Here is a 15748-nt window from a genome sequence, read left to right as displayed (position 1 = left end):
GTCTTTCTTCTTTCCCAAGCAGAGAACTAAAATACTCATTAGGAACTTACAAATCAGACCTCAGATTTACACACTCCTCAAATCAGAACATGCTGGTTTCACAGTCAAAATATGGGAGGTCTAGAAGAGGCCCTTTAGATACAGAATAAGCACATTTCTGACTGCATGTCACAGACACAAAGGCTGTAAGCAAAGACTCACTGTCAAATTACTTCTTCCTTTGTCACTGGGGTTCTTCCTCACCTTTGGCTTAGCACATCTTCCAGCACATCTGCCATGGTGTTAAGCTGTCAAGACAGCAATCTCCATCTTTTGCCTTCAAAAGATGAATATACTAAAACCAGGGCAAACCTAATGAGCTTTACTAGACGGCATTAATTCTATCAGGCTTTGCTGTGCAGACAAGACTACAAAAAGGTAATTTTAGCTTGAGGCAAGGTATACATTGATCTAACCCAGTTAATGTCAGTGTGAGACAAACACCATAAACTGGGAACTGATTTGCTAAGTACTTCTAATGGTGAGAACCTTCCTATATGAACTATAGAAAAGATCTGAACCTATACAAAAAGAAAATATTTTACAGACCAAAAACAAGTGAAGCAGCCATTTATTGCAGTTGACCAGGTATGTAAATAAACTGTTCTGACAGTTATAAGCAAAGTACAAAATATTTAACTCTGGACAGTTTCTTCCTGTTTGTAAACATTAGATAACTATTTCCTCTCCAAACAATTTAAGCATCAGAAAGTATAAACAGTCTTTTGCAGAGGTTCATGATCATGGCTGCCTTCTGTTCTTTCTAATAGTTGCAGAGCATTTCTGTTGTCACGATCAGGAAAGGGCTTTCCCTACTACATTTCAAACACACATTTTCCTGGCTGAAGTCTTGTTATTGACTACAGAAAGTGTACTTACTGTTTTTTTTCAGAGAATTCTTCTGATTTACAAAGCTGCTTTACTTAGTGGACAGTACTGGTCACACTAGTAAAGGCAAACCTTAATGCCAGAGAGGTGATGAGGATCTGAAATCACATTTCCTATACCCAAAATGCACCCTCCCTTTTTCACTCATCCAAGTAAGGTACGAGTTGTCTCTCAGAATTTTTTAGAAGCATCAAACCAGAAGATTTTCCATAACTTGTTTTAGAAGCATTTTCAATGTTTTCAGTTTCAGCATCCAAGCCTTAGGAAGATAAGTGGGGAAGTGCATGAAGTCAGAAGGTTCTTGCACTGTCTTCACACAGGCTGAGCAAACAACTTGCCCTGACTGCCAAAAGCAAACCAAAAAGACTGCCAAAATTCAGATGAATATTTCTACAGCACAGGAAACTTTGATTCAATGAGACAAATGACATTAAAAAACCCAGCTGTCCTTAACAATCCAGGAACTGCTGAGTGGGTTCAGTGGAAACAATTTAGCACAGTTATACTGCATTAAAAAGACAGAAAGGAATCCAGAGGTTTGCAGCATTGTCAACAGCTGTGAGATTCATGAGCAAGGACTAAAGCATAGTCAGAACTGAGGGCTACTGAAAAAGAATATGGCTTTATTTCATTTCAAAAGAAGCCTTTCTTGCTGCATGATGTTCTAGTGTACCTGTGGACATCCAGGGCATACTCAATTTCCTCCATAGTTCCAAAACAGTCTCTCTTGTGTACATCCCATTAATTGTATGGAGAATATTTGTCTTAGAAAGATACTATTTTATTTGAATTTTCTGCCCTTTCAACAGGTGATATGGAAAGATCTCAGTTAAAAATTAATTTTTATCCAATGAATGCATTCTAGAAAGAGTAACTATTAAATATACTACTTTATACTTTGTAACTTACTTAAATACTTACAGCTCAATTTTGGTTTAGGGTTCACTAACATTAACTATCTTAAGCAAGGATCTTGCTTTATAAAAGGTTATTTCTTTGATATACTTTAAAAGCTCTAACTTGAACTATTCAGAAGTGGAGTTCTGGACCAATTTTTGCCCACTTTGTCCATTTTACAGATTGTGTGGAGAATGACCAATGGTTAAAGTTACACACACATGTTTTGGATAATTCATTAAAAACTACTTCTAGAAGTAGAGCAACATATTTCAGGTTGCATGAGACCAGCTGTTACTCCATTTTTAATATGCTAGAGTTACCTGGCTTCCTGCCAGAGATAGCTGTAACTTGTACTTGCGTATTTCTTCTCCATCTGTGTCCCATGGAGAAGATCCCTGCTGCTTGTGAGCATGACCAGTGCTCCCCAAGAAGTGCCACAAGAGAAAGCTGCACTTGGGCAGGCCCTGCAGGGACACCCAGCCCAGCACTCTCCTTGTCAGCAGAGGGATCTTCCTCCTACAGTGCCCAACACAGGGAGTGAACACAAGGCTCATGCCCCACATCCCTGAGCTCGAGATGCTGCGGGGAAAGCTGGGAGAAGAGCCTTTGACAGAAGGGGTTCCTTACTGTACCTCCTATTGGAGGTGCTCCCATCACTCCCCACAACATACAATGGGAAAAAGAAGTTGAAGCTTAATCTCCAGAGCTGTAGATTTTTCGGGAAGAAAACCTCCCAACCTGCTACAAACAGTTGAGTTGCTCTTCCAAAGAAAAAATAAGCAAGCCTGCCAGTAAGAATTTCGTTAGTAGCTCAGGAAGCAGCTCCAAAGTAATATTATTTCAAGCTCCCTCTATGCTAATTATGTCAGTAGAATGGGTTTCCCCCTACACCCCTGCCCTATAAAATTAAAATTTTTTTTCTGCATGAATTAGTTTTGCTTACTGAAATAAGCAGCTGTGTTCTTTTTGCACAGCTCTGAGACTTCAGCTGAACCTCCACTATCCTGGCCATCTCCTGGGGTGCTTATCTGGAGTTAATTGTTGGTGTTCCAGTCACTGCATTAATCTGCCCACTGCATTTAGTGCCAGCATTTATCACTGTGGATTAGGCAGAGTCCCACAGCAGCTGGTGGGATGCCATCCGTGGGGAATGAGGTGGTGTAGGTAAATGATTAATGACATCTAGGTTTGCAACACAACACACAAAGACAGGTACCAAAATCCCTGGGTGATGTGTGTGCTGTACTGCAAACATTGAGAGTGAAGTTATGAATACATGTACTCAGTTCTGACTTCTTTTGACCAAATTGTTATACACAATCTTAGGGATGATGAGCATTTACAAATTTTTTTTTTTTTTTTTTTTTTTTGCTTCTAGAACTAAATTAAAAATGCACATTGTAGTTATAATCACATTTACCTTCTGGAGAGGCATTTTTATTCGGCTTCTCCTCTGTAAAATAGTTTCCAGACAGCAGCATAAAAGCAGTTGCTGCTTGTTCTTCTCCCCACAGCATTAACCTCCCTTAATGCAAGCAGCTCCTCCCCATAGTAAAGATGGAAGCACAGCAACTTGATCCTTTCCTCTGAACATCAAGTCTGGTATTGCATGCAGCTCAATGCACTTTATCCAGTGTGAGATACATTTAGCTGAGACGTTTTTATATATACATCCATCTAATACTGCCTATGAAGTTTAGCCTACATCTTCCTCCTCTGCATTAGCAGCATCACACTGTCTCAATGCTTCCTAGGGAGCCTCTCAAACTAATTGTTTACAGACTGCAAGTTACCTTTCAGGGGATGAGAAGTTCTTAATTTCCACTCACAAGTACATTATGAACACATCATTATAATACAAGTTATAAGCTCCTGGCTTACATGTACAAGGAACCCTGTGAAAACTGCATAGGTGAAGTTATATTCCAGGAACAAGTTACCTACCTACAGCCTCCTGAGTTCTTCTGTCCATACCAAGTCTGAATGTAGCTTAAATTATTAACACTCTAGTGTAAGACTTGACATTTCTCTAGGCTTTTGAACTTATGCAAGGCAAATAAAGTGAAAATTATATTAAAACTTAACAACAGCCAGACAGTTCATTTTTCCCCACCAATATTTACAACATCCTTAAAAAACCCCAAACGAAAGCATTCCTCCAGCTTGTGGAAAGTTCTAAACATCCTCATTCCTTTCTCTCTCACACAATTCAAAATGTCACTGTTTTGCAGCTTTTGCTTCCTTGCTTGTCAAAAGCATTAACAAGTTAGCAGAGCACCCAAGTCATGTAGTTATACTATTAAAGACAGGCAGAAAAACAAATTATTTTGCAGTAGTATTATTACTACAGTAGGATTAACACAACATGGAAAATGACAAAAATACAAAAGGAGTTTGGGAAGAGTCATAGGATTATACCAATGTATTTAAAGTAGTGTAGTTTTTTAAAAAAAACCATCTGTGTGATTTTTGTACATGTCCATTTGATGCAGTTACTTACTTATCACATACACGTGACCTGAGTGACTCCATCCTCCTGGTCAAATTGTCCATCATCCAGTTCCCTTAATACTCCATCACTGCTGCTGAATCCTGGAAATCCTCCATAATGGGAGGATCCCTCCTTGATCCAACATTGTTTAGAAGGAGATAGGTGAAACTCGTCAGGTGGTTGTCCAGTTTCTACAGGGCAAAAAGTAGCTGTGTCTGATCCAACACTTCTGCTGGACACCCTGCCCTTTTCTTCCCCAGTCATTTGTCTTAAGGATTTCCTCTGAAAAACAAGAGAATGTTGAAATGTTAGTTTATTTAGGGGAAAAACAATTGAGCCAAACACTTTGCAATGGATCATGGATAGATTTAGTGTAGTTGCATTGTAATCCCGAGTGCAATTCTCAAGAAACAAGAGATTGCCATCATCTGAGGAGGCAATTACCATTCCCATGGTAAATCCACGCAGATAGGAGTCAGTGGCTGCTCTATACAGCCATTTGAAATGGGATCTACAGAGTCCTTGCACAGGAGGAACTCAGGATTAATACAGTCTGACTCTAGTATTGGGACTGCCTGATATCTTTGCTGTCGAAGTGATGGTTGCCAATGTCAAAAAGGATCATGATTTCTGCAAACAGCCTGCAAACAGTAGACCCACCAGACTATGCTAAGGCTTCCCTGAGGCACAACAATAAATAAAAGGTTTATCTCACTTCAGCATCAGGAGCTACCTGAGTTCCTGAGATCTGTGATGATGCAGTACCTCCAGAGACAATGTCAGTGCCTTGAGCCACACAGAGGAGCAGGGTCAGCAAGGCAGGAGTGCCCTGAGCCACCTGCCTGGAGCCCTGCTCTCAGCACGAGCACAAGTACACCAGGAGATGTCTGCCAGGGGACACTGCCCTGCCCACAGAAGGAGCACATGTAGCTGAGGGAATCCAGCCTCAGCACAGAGCTGCATTTTAGGAAGGATGAAGGACACAGTGCAGACACCTTAAAAAAACCAAACCCAAAAAACAAAACACTCCACAGACTTTTACTATGCTTTGGCAAGCTTGTGTCCCCCTTCTGTACATTGCTAAGCTTTTTCTCAAACCCTTTTGAAACAGTAAAAACAATGGCCTATGTGGCTAAAGGAAACATATTTAGGAAAGCTGTTACAGAGGACATTGGGAAATTAAACAAGGGGAAACAGCATTGCCTCAGGAGAAACAGAAGGAAATAAGTTGTGCTTGGATGCCACAGAAAGAGGATGGAAAAGTCTGCTTAAGGGAAATAAAGAAAAAGAGAAAGGAAAAAATAACTCCCTCAAGCACTGCATGGTTCAATCTTGCATTTCATTCTCTGAACCCTTAGAAAAACAAATGGTATGTGACAAACAAAAAGTCTACAGAGACAATACAGCCCTTGTAACCCAAGAAGCTTTTCTACTATCACATAAATCATAAGCCAGGCCATAACTCACTACCCCACAAATACACAAGGCAGAGAGAAGAGCTGTGAGGACTTAACATACTCCATCCTCAGAAAAGAGACCCTTTGAGATTAAGAGACCAAATAATAGGGGATTAAAGTTATGGTGAAAACCAACATAATTGGTAAAACAGAAGGAAAATGTGACTCTGCTAAATGTTTCAGCTTCAGCCCTAGTTTACCTATTTAGCCCAAGCTAAATGACCTCAGCATAATGAAATTTCTGGTAGAGAAGCAAAACATTCACTGGTACTGAAAAAACGACATTTTTTTCAGATTTCAAACATGGAAATCCTGATGTAAGTGGCTACAAATCAGCTATTTCTTGTTTACTCTGAGTATGTTTATGCTTAAGTCAAACATTTCCCATTCCACCAAAATAAAACAACTACAAAACACATTTTATTTGTATACCCACGGCTGCTCATCACCCTACAAGAGGGTGAAAGAATTTAAACAGTGAGTACAATGCTTCCTATTTTTAATTTACGCCATGTCTCAAAGATTCATCAGTTCCTCAGACTGAATGTTTTTACAGAACTGGTTTGTATTACATCTCTTGGCAGAATCCAACTTGTGACATACAGTTACACTGCCTTTTAAGAGGCACACAGTTAGAAGTGACATTATGCCTTACCAAGGGAAAAAGAATCAGGAGTTCATGCCCTTATTATATACAGAGTATTAAAGAAGTAGGAAAGCATTAGGAAAACCATTATTTTATGGCTGTCATGATTTTGCTTTATACATTTACAGTGCTGCTATCAAAAATTGTGGTCCAAAATATATTTTCAGAAATTAATTAGGGAAAAAAGTAAAGGCTACAAAGTCAGGCATGGAAGAGGAAGTCAGAAGGTTTTAAAGATAAAAGCTGGAGGTGCTTTTGACACAGCGGGTGGTTAGGGAAAAAATTCTACTGGCAGAATTTAGAAGAGGGTATGAATGGAGAGAGACAAAGACTGGCAAAGGAGACTACACAGAACACTGAAGAGCAAAAAAGCAAAAGCTCCAATTCTGAAAATGAAGAAATAAATTATAGTTGTACAAGAACTATCTGGGAATTGAGACAGTGGCAGAGACAAAAACAAACAGGACTTGAACTGTACATGTTGAAGGCAAGTTCTTCCAGGCATGGAAGTACTAATTATCAGGGGACACGGTGAGAAGGAAGTTAGGCTGGAGATAAGCAGAAGCCTGGAGAAGAACAAAAAAAGGAAGAGTATATTTTAGAAACACTGAACAAAAGAGAACACAGATGATGGCAATACACTGAACAGACAGTAAAAAAAAGAAAACCCACAAAGAAAGATCAAATAGAAATACAAGAAATTTGAAGACTTATGGAAGTATTCATACAAATAGATAAACAGCTAGGAATCACTGCCATATAATTATATGCCATGAATGAGATTGTGAATTTACCACTCTACTGCTGGACACGAGTGAAAACATTCACAGTTTTCCTAACTGCTTAAGGTTATCACAGGAAGGACATGTTGAATAGAAAAAGGCTGATCAGCCACTGAAAACGAGAAAACACCAAAAATGAAAACCCATCACAGTAGGTCAAAAGACCTGTCAAAGAAAAGCCCACCAGGAGTTCACCCTCCTCTGGCCACAGCAGGATTTACTGCAGCAGTGTGCTGGTGCAGTAATTGTTGTGACACTGACTTTGAGCAGAATGTGGAGACTGTCAGTCACTTAATCCTCAAAGCACTTGATACACCCTCCACTCAAAAGAGACAAGGAGTTGTTGAGGTTAAGCTGCAGGAATTTTAAAGTCTCTATCTCTGTCACACATTTTCATGCAACAACAGCCCTTCATCCTGATAACCTGTAGGTTACAGTATCCCTTAGGAGTGTTGAGCTATGCTCTTTCTTCTAAAAATGTGAAAGTAGATGTTTTGAAGGTCAAAATAGTTTTGTGTTTCATGTGCAAGAGATGCAGGATTTTGATCAGACTCCCTAAAGACTTCCAAGGAAATACAGCATAGCCAAACACATGCACCTGAGACACAGTAATTCCTTAGCACAAAACAGGTTTTTAGCCTGCTCACGCTTTTCTCTTATAGCTTAAGAGATAACAGCTGAAGAAAAAAAATAACATGTGATCCAGCTGCAAAAAACATCCATGAACTTGAACTTGTTTGTAGGGAAACCGTGTTCTGCCAGTTCTTTCCCCTGTCAATTCTCAAGTCTAGTTTGTTTCTGTATCTTACCATTATGTGAAGCACTAAATTTTAAAATATTAATACCAAAAAAATATGTTACTCACCTCTGGTGTCTGGACAGCAGAACTCCACATAACAGGTCTCTGAAGAAAAATTACTTGCTTTGTGGCCAGATTTCCTTCACTAAAATTTAAAGAAAATAGTTTCCATGTTTTAAAGGCAATAATTGTCACTAACATATTCAAAGTCAACTTCAGGGTCGGTGTAAGTTTGTGACTGAGAAGAGGACAGACTACAGAGTATTATCCAGTTTATTAATTCCTCAATGGTTCTATCATGATATTTTTTAAAAAACAGAAGCATGGAACTGGGTTAAAGCGATGCACATGAAAATATGGACAGACCAGTAATTTGTATTACCATGACTGAAGTTACTTAACATGTGTGCTTTTGAAAGTTTAAATATCAGAGCTCCTACTTTTAATCCAAGTTTGTACATTTATTTCTGAAGCAAATCTTCACAAGCCTTTTTTAACCCAATCTTCACAGTTAAATATACAGCAACATAATATTACCTATTAATCTAACAACAACCAGGCCCAATCTTAATAGATCCATAGCTTCAGCAAATCTCTCAATACTTTGTGGTATGAAACTTGGGAATTAACATTCTTTACTGCTAAATAAAAGTTGTAAAATGTCATCTAACTGACACAGCAGGATAAGCTTGCTGCCTCACCACCTATAGATAAAGGGTTTCAGCTCAGTTTTAATAAGCTTTGCATCAAGAATGAGATAAATGACACCAGGTGGTTTGTACAAGGGAGGTACCAGCATAGGCAGGACAAGAGAATATTTTGGTAAGAAAAATAAAGAAGGGGCGGGGGGGGGAAATGAGCAACTTCAGTTCTGGAAGTTCTACAGATGCTAATACCGTTATGGTAGGCAAAGCACAAGTGTTGGGGTTTTTTTCCAAAAGGGAATACTTGTAGAAAAATAAACATGATTAGTGAAGTTGCTCCCCAGACCAGATATTACTGATATGATGTTTCATATGCATTACACCTCCTTAGTAGTGGTGATAAATACATCCTCTAAGTTTTCATGTATTTCCACTACCTTTCCACCAGAAATACATGTCACCACATTGACAGGCTATGTAATACAAACCCCAAGCCCATGTCACTGAAACTGAAACAATTTCAAGACAAGAACTCCAGAATAAGAAGATTTTAAAAATTCCTGTTTTCTTCTAAATATCAGATACTACAATTTTCTAAGCTCTTCTCCCCCCAGCTGCTTCTGGGTAGTAATCATTAAGATCTTTAAGCATATAAAGGCAAAACACTGAAATTGTTTGGCCAAAGGGTGACTACAGATTTAAGAGTGCCCTAAATAGAAGTAGCAAAATAGAAACACCAAAGAGATGGCAGTTCATTTGAAGTATTTATGATTCTACCTACTCTATCAACCATAAAACAGTGTTATTATGCATAACTTTACAAAGAACTACTAAAACAATGTAAGCTTTTACTTTTACCTTATGTCACAAGGGTAACCACCACACACATGAAGTCAAGGCAACTGATGCATGTTTCAAAACTGAAAATTATTTTGTATTTAACATCAGGGGCTTGCTCCAAGAAAAACCAGGGATTAGAACTGTTCCTATGAGCTCAGCAGAGTTTGTTATCAGCCTGCCCTTAGTAAAGCTTCTGGAAGTAAGCTCTGAGAAACTTCATAAACCAGTAGTATTCTCAGCATAAACAGCCACTCAGATCAATAGCTGGTGATGATGGATTTGTGATTCTGTTTGGCCCCTCACAATCTTTTTTTCAGTCTGGCTCAACTCAGGTCACAGCATATCTTTGCATTTTGTTCTCTTCCTTGGATGAGAACAGAGAGCTTGTGGGAAAAACAAAAACGCAGGAGAACAAATTCATTTGTTTCCTTAAGCCTAACAAGGTTTCCTGTTCCAAGAGTCCCTACCTCACTATGTGCATTCATTAAAAGAAACAGTGTTTAGATTTTATGTCATTACAAGGAAATCTGCAATCCTGCAACCTTATTCCACTTGGCTAGGTATTTCTCTGTGCCTCAGTTATGTCTCTTTTGATCAACTGAAAAATGTCTCTTCCAAGCAACGAGGCTGAGCACAGTCTCTGGCATGGGGAAGAGCCTAAGGCTTATTTTGTAACAGTGTCTGCATTCCTTCAGAGAAAAGAAAAAAACCCAAACACTGAGCTAGAGCTTGTACAAATTCTACTAGAACAGAAAAAGGACATGATGGTGAGTAGACAAGAAGTAAATTAACAAATTTCTAAGTCTGACCTTATTAAAATGCCGCACACGACAAAGCAGCTATGAGCTTAATTCACAAAGAACTCAATGACAGTGGGATTTCCACAGAATTTAAATGAGAAAAAGTGCTTAGAGCAAGGGAAGCTCCATAGTTTCCCTCACATTTCTACATTCCCTCTTTGCCTCATAAGTCAGGGCATTTTGAAAATATAGATTAAGTGGTGGGTCAGGATAAATGAATAACCATAAAGTCAGTGTTTTTGCAGTGCATTGCCCATAGTCTGCCCTGGCCATTTTCAGGGACTACAGTAATCAGGGATGGGAAATAAAGGTCACTGCAGAGTAAGGCTGCTGAAGCCTTTTTCCTGTCTCTTCTTTTAAGAGTGATGAAGAGCAACAGAGACTCTTTTGTTGAAACACCAGCAATTTGTTTGTCCTCTTACACATCTATATTTAAGTCCTCCAAAACACCATGAAGCTACAAGCTCAGCAGTACTGCCAATGGCTCTGGTTTTTACAGATCCATTTTTTAATACATGAATATTTGATGGACAAAGCACTTAGAATAGATGTTAGACAAGATTTTCTGAAAATGACCAAAGGGAATAAGATAAATTATTTTCACGCATGCAGGTGCGGGTTTTTGTGGGGCTTTTTTTTTTGTATTTTCATTTCTCAAAAAAAAATATAATTTTGGATAGCATGTCTATTTTCAGTTTTGAGACAGACACCAGCCTGGGATACTAAGTGTCCTGGCTCCAAGGATCTATTAAATGAAAAATTTAAAAAGCCTTAAAAGTAATTCTAGTTTTCAACCACAAACATGTATGGACCCTTACAAACTCATGGTACTACCATACTAAAAACTGGAGTAGCAGTAATTTACAAGCGCATACTCATAAAAGATGTGGCACGAGGGAAAGTTTTGCAATAAATTAGGAGAAAAGGAAGACAGAATAGAGGAAAATACTACAGTAAGTAAAAGTAATAATAGATAAAATTTTCTTTAAATACTATGCGCAAATTCTATTTTAAAAATAAACATGAAAACATCATTTTGTCAGATCATCCCAAGTTGTTGCTTATTTCATTTCTTCAGTGTTTCTGAAACCTCTTAATATTCAGGCTGGGTTTTGAGGTCAGAGTTTTGAGTCTGGGGAAAAAACCAGCTGTTGAGCAGCATAAAGTGTCCTTCTTTATTAAGACTTTTGCATTCCTAGGATAACCCAGCACCACCACAGTAATGGCATCTTTCATAGCAGACACACAGTAACCATGCAGGAATTTCTTCTCCTCTTTAAATACCAACATCACTGCCTAAAAATAGTAGTCATCAATCACTACTCAGCCTATCAGAACAGGAAGACATGAATTTTCTGATTCTCATGAATTCTCAATCCCTAATTAGGAATTCTTGTTCATAAGCTTTTTCCCTTTTTTTTTAACGCAAACTGAATTGCTGTATATGAGATCTACTACAGGCACACAAAACATGATTCATCCTATTTCTTCCAAGAGTAACTCACAGACTTCAATGGGATAACAAGCATTAGACAATTCATACAGACTCCTACTCAACCATTTAGGCCAGAAAACAAATGGTTTTTATTAGGCTGAGTTACTCTAGTGTGGATACAAAATGAATCCAGTTTCAGATTTGGCCAGGATACAACCCCTTTAAGCATGGGCACTGCTGTTAATGCTCTGGTTGTTCCACATCTGGGGTACAGCACTGCTTGAGACCTAAATATCTTCCTGGTCTATTCTCACTGATTCAAGGGACAGCCCCAGCCTAATCAATCTGTTAATGCTTCCTACAGCACTGCATCCTATTTTTTTCCCCTTACAGCACTTAGCCTCTTTTAGTTGGCCCTGCCTTGGCTCTGTGATCTCTGAGGTACAAACCAGCACCATTTGATGTGCTGCAAGCACAGGCTGACACTGCCAGAGTGTCACTCAGCAGCTGCTCAGGACATTCCTGACCCTGCTGTCCAAACCCTGTGGGGATGGGTTCAGTTACACTGCTTGTGGGACACAAAAAGATTGGAACTTAAATATTCTCTCACCCTATGACTCAGAACACACCATGACAACTAACATCTCTCTCCCATTCTTCAAAGATTATACCCAGATCCTGAAAAGTTACTCTCAAGATCTAAGATTTGGCCAAAATTTCAGCTGTTTATGAAAACCAGGCCTGGTAGCTCATATAGCCAATAAGTCACCACGTTCAAAGCTAATACAATTAGACTACAAAATTAATGAAGACATTAAAGGACAACCATTTGTTTCATATTCTGGAAACTGCTGCTTCTTCCGAGGAACGCAAAACAGACACTCTCAAGAAAATAACAAAACAAAAAAGCTACAGAAAATACCGTCTCTTACTGCAACTTCTTTTGGCTTTGCATTCAACCAGTTGATTAAAATCAACTATTAGAAAAAACACTGCCAAATATTTCCTGATCACAAAAGCCTCCTTCTTATATTGGGTGAGTTTAATTGTGTCAAATCACTTAAGCAGAACTCTACTTTCTTGCAACAGTTTTCTTCGAATCTTTCACACACATCTTTTTCATACTGTCTTGATTTAACACAGTGAGGTCTGGGATCCAAAGATCACTTGAGTCATCCACTCTTTCCACAGCTGCTAATGAGCCCTAAACCCTGCTTCAGTACCTTTGCTTGCTTTTGAAGCTTGGCAATCTTAATCTAATGGGTGGAGAACTTGAAAAAAAAAGAAAAAAAAAGAGAGAAGAGAGGTATTAAGAATGCTTGGTCTAGTGTGGTATCTTTTTTGGAGAGAGGTCATTTAAGAAAAAAAAAAAAAGAAAAAAGCAAGCCTGGAACCTTATGGGGAATCCAGGTCTGCAATTTAGCTCTTCTTACATATAAAAGAGTCCCATCAATGCTCTAAATAAGCATTACAGCTAGAGACCTGAAATCCAGTAGTCTGGTATTATGTTTGAGTTGAACCATAATGTCCATATTAGAGAAGAGAAACAGGCCAATAACTTGCTGGATTAGCACATTCTCTGCCCTAATTTGCAACAAATACTACATGACTGTCTTTCCATTAGACCATGGAAAAACATAACTATTTCCATGGTCTAAATCAGTCATTCACCAAGGTCCTAAACTAGTAAAACATTCCAACACTTGTTTCTAGTTGAAGCATGTTTGCTGTGGACTGGGTATGTGATAAAAAGTTTCCTAAATAAAATCTTTCATGTTTGGATTTACACAATGTATTTTAAATTTAGCATTAGACTCATTGAAATCAGCAGTCCTAAGAAGATATGGCAAAGCACTCCATGGAAATGCTACTTACATCTCAAACTTTACATACATTTAACATCACCAACATTTTTCTTCCTTTTACATTAAAGTATGCAAGTAATTACTTGATAATTCTCAGACACTCACACCAAAAATGCTGTAACCAAGAGTTTGGGTACCTGTCATGTCGTACAATTGGTGTAGGCAGGACACAGGTCAGGAGCCATCCAAACTCAGCCAGCGTGTGCAGTAAAGGTCCATAATCTGTTTTAATTTCACACCCCTACATTAATAATTATAAAAAGTAGTAAAGAGACTCTGTACAGGTTATATTTGCATTTCTACACAATTACAACACCTCCCCTCTCACTTTTAATGAGGTAATCCTTTGAGATGAAATCAAGCTGTTGTTTGATGGAGATTCATTATTTCAAACTGAAAACAACTTGAAAAGTTCAAGACTACAAAATACATGGAAAACAGAATTTATTAACATTAGGCATGAGCCCTGACTCATCAAGACATAATTTAAAGCACATCTCACTCATTAAAACTTGTCACTTTGCTAAATTAGTGCCTAAAACTTTTTAAGCACCATAATTAGGTGTCTCAATTGACATCTTTACAGTTTTTACTCCACGTGTGAAAAATAAGCATCTTACTTAGCTATGTACTTATGGTTTTGGTGGTGGTCTTCCTTTTTTTAAATATAAAAGTTTTTAGTTTGACATTGGTTTTTTTCCCACACTTGTAAATGTATTTATTATTGCATATTTCAAAAGTAAGAAAACCCAACAACTGATTTCAGACGTCATTCATACAAATAATCCTAAAAGATTAGAATATTTCTGAAGAGTAATCTAAGTAATTTTATTGCTGTAACCTACTACAGCAGTAATGTCAATTTATTAGAAAACCCAAGTATTTCATATTTAGCAGTAAAATTTTCATAAAAATACATATCTGAATATTATACTGAATTAATTCACTATCAATTTTCTCTTGTTGTTTTTCTAGTTCTAGCTAATTTCTCTCCTTTTTTTAAAAAACACTTCACACTACCAATGTGACCTGCACTTGCTGAAATAACACCTAAATTAGTCTGAAACACACACAAAAATCCCCCAAGACGTTTTCTTTGGTAGTTGTATTTGTTGGTATTAGTGTTTACAAATGTCAGGCCACATATTTTTTTTATGCACATTTACCAATGACCACACATCTGATTTCATTTATCATTTGGGGCTTTAGTAAAGCCTATGCAGGTGACTTCAGGAAACCATCCTGAATGTCTATGGAACACTGATATCAGCATCCTAAAGAGAAAAACAAACAAAAATAACAGTAGGAAATAGCACTGCTAAATCATCACCTATTTACCTCAATGACTGTCCATTGTTCAACAACTATTGCATCATTTCCTTTCCTGTTAGAACCTGGAACCCCAGCACCTTCTTCTTCATAGATAAATAATCCTTCTAAAGATTTGGGCAAATAATCCCCTGTGAACATAAACATAAGCATGGAGTTTTAGGTTGACAGATTACCAAGATGTACACAAGATGTTTCTTTCTCACTGAACAGTGCTCTAAAATAAAATTAAGCAACTCAGCAATCTCAAATTTGTGGTTATTTATGGAGTGTGCAAGTAAACTTACTATTAAAATCCTTTTTTTCTATACAAATTGAACTGTGAAAAACGGTCTTAAAAGCATTAACCTCTTGATACTCCAGGATGAGTTCCTGTTTCCTGTATTCAGCATATTCATTGCAGGGGATGGGCACAACCTTTTTTTTTTTCATCAATATTGTCATTCTGACAAGACATGTGGCTTTTGGTGTGGTGGGAGAGAGCACAAAAATGAGTGAACCATCAAGTGTAAAGCCCAACTACAGCCACTGAAATACATAAATGGCTACAGGAAGAGCCTGAAGCAAGTAATTGCAGGAGGATTCCTGATGGGAAGGAAGTTTCAGAGCACAGCTCCCTGACTCACATGTCAAAGCCCGCTAGCATCCGTTTGGCCCAAACTAAAGCTGTGCATCAAATATCCGTTCAGTTTCTGGTTTTGCTTCCCCTAACAGCCTTTGGGAAGCTCCTTTTGTGGAGATTTACCTTGACAGCTAACTAACAAACTAAACTGGTACAGCAAAATCATGTAATCCTTAGAATATCAGCATTAAATCCCCTCCAACACTGGATG

At 38.1% G+C, this 15748-nt stretch overlaps 1 protein-coding gene across 2 annotated transcripts in view; it reads right to left on the bottom strand.

Annotated features, from left to right (window-relative positions):
- Positions 1-593: 593 nt before the first annotated feature.
- The window catches only part of RFTN2 (raftlin family member 2), a 29671-nt gene continuing 14516 nt past the window's right edge, over positions 594-15748 (bottom strand). For both annotated transcript variants that reach the window (XM_041472764.1, XM_041472765.1), the window contains exons 6-9: positions 14925-15046; positions 13724-13827; positions 8069-8147; positions 594-4600 (exon numbers count right to left, since the gene is read on the bottom strand). In XM_041472764.1, coding sequence (XP_041328698.1) covers positions 4331-4600; positions 8069-8147; positions 13724-13827; positions 14925-15046 — 575 coding nt within the window. In that variant the 3' untranslated portion in view covers positions 594-4330. The remainder of the gene's footprint in view (positions 4601-8068; positions 8148-13723; positions 13828-14924; positions 15047-15748) is intronic.

This window comes from Pyrgilauda ruficollis, unplaced genomic scaffold (assembly GCF_017590135.1).
Source record: "Pyrgilauda ruficollis isolate IOZ18807 unplaced genomic scaffold, ASM1759013v1 scaffold3, whole genome shotgun sequence".
NCBI classification, from domain to species: domain Eukaryota; kingdom Metazoa; phylum Chordata; class Aves; order Passeriformes; family Passeridae; genus Pyrgilauda; species Pyrgilauda ruficollis.
This window is presented reverse-complemented; position numbering and strand designations above follow the sequence as displayed.